Raw genomic sequence first — 6,937 nt, forward strand, 5'->3', positions numbered from 1 at the left:
AATTTCTCTTCCTACGCAAAAGATTGAAAGCTATTCTAAAAGGTATTAAACACAATTTCTCTTATTCAATTGTCATCCGCATTGTCAAGCCCTAAACGGTCTAGATAGTCCTAAGGCGGAGACCAAAGCACGGATCCTCCGATAGCTTCAGCACGCACAAGGTGAAGCAACCGCGAAAGGGCAAAATCGAGCCATATAAAACGGGGCACATCCTATCTTACAGTATTCTGCTAACGACGGATCTAAGAGTGCCTGCCTTCTACAATATAGGATAATGTATACGGTAAGTTATTTTTTATGAAAATATTCACTAAGAGATTTTTTTTTACAACTTTTTTCGTGGATAAAGCGTTAAATTTAAAACGTCTTATATTCATTATTTTCTTTAACAACGACTTATTATAACTACAATATTAGTAAGTATAAACAGTGATTGTTTATGGTGGACACGGTAATTTTATGTGTTGAGTTTGCCACCATTTCCTTTTCACCTTCTCATAAAATTTTGTTCAATTTACATATTCAACGAGAAAGTTTACGCGGTTTTATGAAGAAGCTACGATAAAGGTTTTAAAGTTATAAACATTTATTTACTTCATTACGGCATATCACGACTCGTGAGGCAGAAGTTGCTTTATTTATTTATTACATGAGTAGATGTGATTTTACTACCAACTATCTTCTTACCGCGACAATTCGAGTTTATTTTTAATTTTATTAGTGCAGGCTAAGAATTGACCTTAATATATTTTAAAAATTACGTATATTCATGTATATATATATATATATTATTTTGTCAGGGATTTGTATATAAAAATCACTAAACTCCCGCTCGCACTAGAACATAAATCTGGCACAGAATTTGGTTTTGGGACTTAATCGTGTTTATTGTGTTTTTTTATTAACTGTTACGTAGCCTCTAAATTCAATATTAATCATTTATTTCGGAAATTATTCAAACTCAATTGTAACAACTAAAACCTATAACTTTAGTACAACCAAATTGGCTCTATAGTTTATGGTATTTGTGTATAATCATCGGAATAGCTTCTCACGATTAACGGTGTCATAAGGATCGCATACGGTGAACTTATTAATTATTTATTGCAGTCTTGATGTGAGCAGAACAGTGAAAGTTCAAAAGGTCATTCATATAAGCTTATGTTTAATTCATTTCTTGCAGGATGCCAAACCTATAATACATGATTTTTTCATTGGCAGGCTATGCTGACCACAGATTATTTAATAGCTACCGTGTAACATATTCTAGTGAGAAATAATTTCATATCAGTATGTACGTACGTATGTACTATACATACAAGTAAACGAGTGGCGCCACACTATACACTATTTCTGTATTTGTTTCGTGATCATTCGTTTTTTCTAGTCGACTGTCGACTTTTGGGGTCCAGAGTATGCTGGTTTCCTCACGACGTTTTTTTTATCGTATGAGCGAGCGTTAAATGTATAGACAGACAGTCCAATTGTTCACAGGGGGTTCGAAGCTATCACCTCAGCTCTAGTAGCTTTTAGGCAACTGCTGCTAGCTGATAATTTAAAGGAATCAAAAGTAATGTTTTGTCACCTACACTCTATAAAAAGGTGGCTGATCATTTCTCTCATGTTTCAGACATTACTCTTATCAGCGGTGATAGCGATCGTATCATGTGGGAGACTTGAACCACAATACCTTCCACCCCGGCCTGGTTCTGGGTTTGGTGGTGGCGCTGGGGCAGGATCTGGTGGAGCAGGCAACGCCGGGCTCGGAGGCGGTTTCGGGGGTGGATCTGGCGGCGGGTTTGGGGGCGGTTCTGGTGGGGGCAATGCTGGTATGTATTTCGGCTAATCAAGTTGAGTGCCAGAAATTAAATTTAGATTTATTTTTTAATTTTAAATAAATATTAAACAGATAAAAAAGATATAGTAGCTATTTAAGCCAAATAAATTATTATATGAAAATTAATCTGTAAAGGAAAAGTGAAGGTATCGTATTGAAAAACAAAGTAATAAATGTGAATTAATAAAAACTTTTGTAAAACATTTTACGATTTGGTTTTTTAACAAAATAATAAAAATTGCAGGCTTGGGCGGCGGATTCGGCGGAGGTTCGGGCGGAAGCGGAAATTTTGGTGGTTCCGGCGGTGCCAACATTCCAATAGTAAAGTACGAAAACGTGAACAATGGAGACGGAAATTATCGTTTTAGGTATGCATCGATAACGTACACCATTGTAACGTATCCCACTATTAGTAATCCTTTTTTTATTGATTCAAAACACAGCGTAATCTTTTCATAATTTGTTCTATATATAATATTCAAGAAATAGTGTAACATTGTTTATGTTCGACAAATACACTGTTTAATATTATGGAAATGTTATAGTAGGCGTTATTATGTTTAATAAACTAATTAACTGAACTAATTTCTAAGGAAACTAATTCAAAGTAATATGAAATGTGACTCAGTTACCTAACTATTGGTTTTCCCTTGCATAAGTTGTTTAACTAATAATTTGCAACTGTAACACAAGTATAATAAAAGCTCTATTCATTCACTTCATTAAACTATAAAAAGAAACTACTTGGGCTATAAAGAAAAATGTGATGAAAATTCTTCATAGTTACGTCCAAACTTCGTTTATATCTTTCAAATTAATGCAACATACCACCTGGATTTGTTTATATGGATCAATTGGCAGTTGGTTTATCGTAATTAGGAAAGTGAGGGCTTGCCTATGACGTAAATGTCAGCACCAGCTAGATGAGACTAGGCTTATTAGTCGTATTATTTGAAGTGAATTTAATAAGGTTGAAATGAAACTTGTGTAACGCGTCAATGTTTGTAAATCCATTATATATAATTTTGAACGAATCTGCGTGTAAGTTTCTAAGTTTTGAAATGATTGGCTACATTCTGAACTTTACCACGGAAAGTGCGAATTTATTTCTAAATTAGGTGTTGAAACACCGTCATCATTCTTTCGTTTCCTAAGTATGTTTAAATTTTACAGTTATGAAACTGGTAACGGCATCCAAGCTCAAGAGACAGGTTCACCAAGAGCCCAAGGTCCAGAAGGACCAGCTGTTACGGCCGAGGGGGGATTCTCGTTCCGCACTCCTGAAGGACAGCAGATCTCTCTTAGTTACACAGCTGATGAGAACGGCTTCCATCCAGTCGGTGACCACCTGCCTACTCCTCCTCCTATCCCTGAAGCCATCCTTCAATCTATTGAATTCAACAAGCGCAACCCATCTTCGTGAGTTACAGTTATTTGTTTTACGAATTACCTAATAATAAATAGATAAGTAAATGAGATTTTCTTTACCAACAAATAATAATGTTAACATTCAATGACTTTTGGTTTGGTTTGGCATCAAAGTGAATAGACTATTTGTGGAGTCAACTCACGAAAACTTAAAATATCATCTTACAGGGAAGGCGCATATAACGGCGGTTCTGGGAGCGGCTCCGGCGGCTTCGGAGGCTCTGGTAGTGGTTCTGGAGGATTTGGGGGCTCTGGCAGTGGTTCTGGAGGCTTCGGCGGATCTGGCAGTGGTTCTGGAGGGTTCGGTGGATCTGGTAGTGGTACTGGAGGTTCCGGTGGATTTGGTGGTTCCGGAACAGGAGGATTCAAGGGATCCGGTGGAGGAGGTTTTGGCTCCGGAAGCGGTGGTTTCGGCGGTTCGGGTTCAGGTTCCGGTGCCGGTGGTGCCGGTGGTGGATACCACTATTGATCTCTCAGCAAGGAGTTCTACTAAGAGAAACGATAATATAGTTATTTATGCGTAATGTTTGTCGTGCTATTTGAAATGTTTTAATTTAAAACTTTCTATAGGAATATAATCTACTTTTCTTTAATATCATACTATTTTCAGATTTTTACTTTTATCGTTATGTTATAGAACTTAGCGTAACTTGTTCTATAACTTCTAGAATTCCTTAGTGTGCAACAATTTTGAAAACAGAATGTGGTTATAAAGATTTCAATTAGATTTTAGCCCCTGGCTAATAGTAAGCTATAATTATCATTTAGTAAGTTTTTCTTAGCAGGACTCTTAATCATTTGAAATTGCTTATTTATGTTAATCGTATTATGTTCTTTATATCTAAGCTCAGCTTGACGTATATCTTGCCTAGGACCTAAGATTAGGATCTAAGACTCTGACGTCATTGAACCTAGGACTGTGATACCACGATAACGCATTACACAATAAGTTAATACGTATAATAATGATGGTTTTATGTAAATATCAAGTATAAATAAATGGTTGTATGAGAATATTGCATTTTATTTTCTTTATTAATTACATAAAAATATAAATCTTTCACTCTCTCGATAACTCATATCCGAGTATCGTGGTCAGCTATATAGTTATTGTCCGAATAATCCTCCACCAATTTCGGTAATTCTTTAACAACGGTGTATATATTTGAGGACGATGAGTCTCTGACTTAATGGATCTCGTTGGCGAACGTCCTTCGGCCTTCGGTGTTGCCAATCACAATAAGCTTCTCTAAGTTCTAGTCGGCTCTACGCATTGTGTGACCCATAAAATTATAAATAGCTTACATAATGCTATTTCAACCTAATTTTAATAAGTGAGATTCAAAATTGAGTTTACTTATTAGAGAACAATTATATTTTTTCGAATCGCCCATCTGGTTACAGGAAGGGAAATCTGTTTTGAATCTCAGGTTCCTTTGCTGTATTTTGTAATTTCAGGTCTATTTTTGTAATTATTTTCTAATATTTATCATTGTCAACTAATTATCAGCACTATGTTGGTGCACGCCGCGGCCATCTACACCTATTATGGCGGCCACATATTGTTATAATTTGTTTACTTGATTCTTTTCTTTTAGAAGTGAAACATCTTTACCAGCGTTGGAAAAAAATTAAACGTCACATTTTTCGGTTACGCGCCATCTTTTTCTTGTCCCTATCTGGATTGATTCGAAGCCATTTATAACAAAAATATATAATAACGATAACAATGATAGTAATAATTCTATTACAATTAATGAAATTCTGTAATAATTTTAGTAGTAATAAGGTAAAATGAAAGAATTGTTTTATTTGTATTCATGTCTATGATAATAAAAGCCTTTTGTTAAATTTTATCTAACTTAACTGAAATTAATCAATTTCTGTAAAGTTATATATAGAAGATCGTTTTTCGAAAAATAAGGTCATAAAGGAGTTTCACTTCTTACGTGTGTACTAGTACGCACACATTTTTTGAAGTGAATCTTCTTTATCGGCGTTGGAAAAAAATTACCGTCACATTTATTTTTTTCTACGTATGGTTCCGTTGGTCTTTAATAACCATAATTTAAGCATCGTAGAGACGCATTTCCAAATTCTCCCATGGATCTTACGACTTACTACAAATTTGCATGAAAACTCAGCAATTTCAAGTTGTGTTTAAATGCCGTTTTTCATACATGCACGCCATATTGGACAGTTATATCTCAAAGTAGTTTTTGTTTTAAAGAGAAGATGACTGAGAGATTGACTTAATTTTTTTGCCACTAATAGCGCCCATAGATACTTCTATGCCACAATGAAGATGTATGAAATTTAATATACATAAATTAATTTTCACTGACAAGACAGAAGATTAACTGTAGATTTAATTTAATAATTAATGCTAATCTATTATTAGAAAGTATTCCTTTGTAGTTTATTTGTTGTAATTAACTTTAAATTGAATTTTCCAAGTAAAACTTGCTGGTTCGGCTTATTTGCATTGTTACTATAAATAAAACTTGTTGTCGCCTTGAAATGAAATTACTCATGAACAATACGAGAGTCATAGTCACGCGCAGTGGTGTAACTATACCATCTGGGGCCCGTGGTAAATTATTTTGATGGGGCCCGATCAGTCAAAATCGGAACTACGGTTTTAATAAACATCGACATTTTCAACATACTCAATAACACGTTGTATATGTCCCACTAAATTGTAAGAAATAACATTAATGCAGTGCATACTTCAGGAAAGCTGCAGGACATAAAATGATTTCTTATTATTAATATATCAGCAAGGTTATAAATCAGCAGCAATACACGAAGATTTTTCTATGTCGCCTCTGAAAGTGGATCGAAAACTGAGAATTTCTGTGGAAAATGATTCAGATATGTCTTTTTTATATATCTCAACATATGCTAGAGCTTTCTTAATAGATCAGTGTCATTTAAAACTTTTAATGTGGAAGGCTACAAAACACTGGAATTTTTAACAATCTCATTCATTGGAAGGAAACGCGATTTATAATGATGTCCAATACTCGATCGAAAAAATATCAAATCCGCAATACCTCTAACATAGTTTTGCTAGCTGGCCCCAGCAGCAGCGCCACGAAAACAGTGAAAACAAAATGGAGGTTCCCCGATATTCACCCGCGCTGCTAACCTACCGCGACTAAATATGTAGAAACCAATAGATGCGTTCTAAAATGAATAAATATGTGCAATAATCGGTACTTTGACTGACGGTTTTTTTCACTAATAAAATTACTCGTCACGGGTAACGTGTACAATGTACATCTCTAAAAATGAAACTGCATCTTTTTGTGTAGGTTGATTGAAAAGCTTTAACGATAAAAACGATTAACGATCGTATTTATATATCGTATTTAGGTGTCTCACTTTGGATTTTAAGCAAAGCTTATAAAAATATACTTTTATAATAAAAAAAATACTCAGGTACAATGAAAAAAATATTTTTGACCCTCTTGGGTAGGGGCCCTCTTGGGTCTGCCACCCTATTGTTACGCTACTGGTAACGCGATAAGTCTCTTTTCCGAATCAGGTAGGATTAGGGGGCACTCTTTTAAAAACGCGTTCCTTTAATGTGAAATACTATCTATAAGTCGCATGTTCATAATAATCTATCGATCTTATTTTCTTACTTACACATGGCATTGCAAATTG

General features: G+C 34.9%; 1 protein-coding gene across 1 annotated transcript; it reads left to right on the forward strand.

The window, feature by feature from the left end:
* The first annotated feature begins 243 nt into the window (after positions 1-243).
* On the forward strand, positions 244-4,249 carry LOC123708498 (pupal cuticle protein 20-like). Its single transcript, XM_045659243.1, has 5 exons — positions 244-283; positions 1,631-1,814; positions 2,082-2,205; positions 3,011-3,256; positions 3,434-4,249. Exons 1-5 carry the CDS (start codon positions 275-277, stop codon positions 3,732-3,734), a joined length of 864 nt encoding a protein of 287 aa, XP_045515199.1. The 5' UTR covers positions 244-274; the 3' UTR covers positions 3,735-4,249.
* Positions 4,250-6,937: the final 2,688 nt, after the last annotated feature.

This window comes from Pieris brassicae, chromosome 4, assembly GCF_905147105.1.
Source record: "Pieris brassicae chromosome 4, ilPieBrab1.1, whole genome shotgun sequence".
NCBI lineage: Eukaryota > Metazoa > Arthropoda > Insecta > Lepidoptera > Pieridae > Pieris > Pieris brassicae.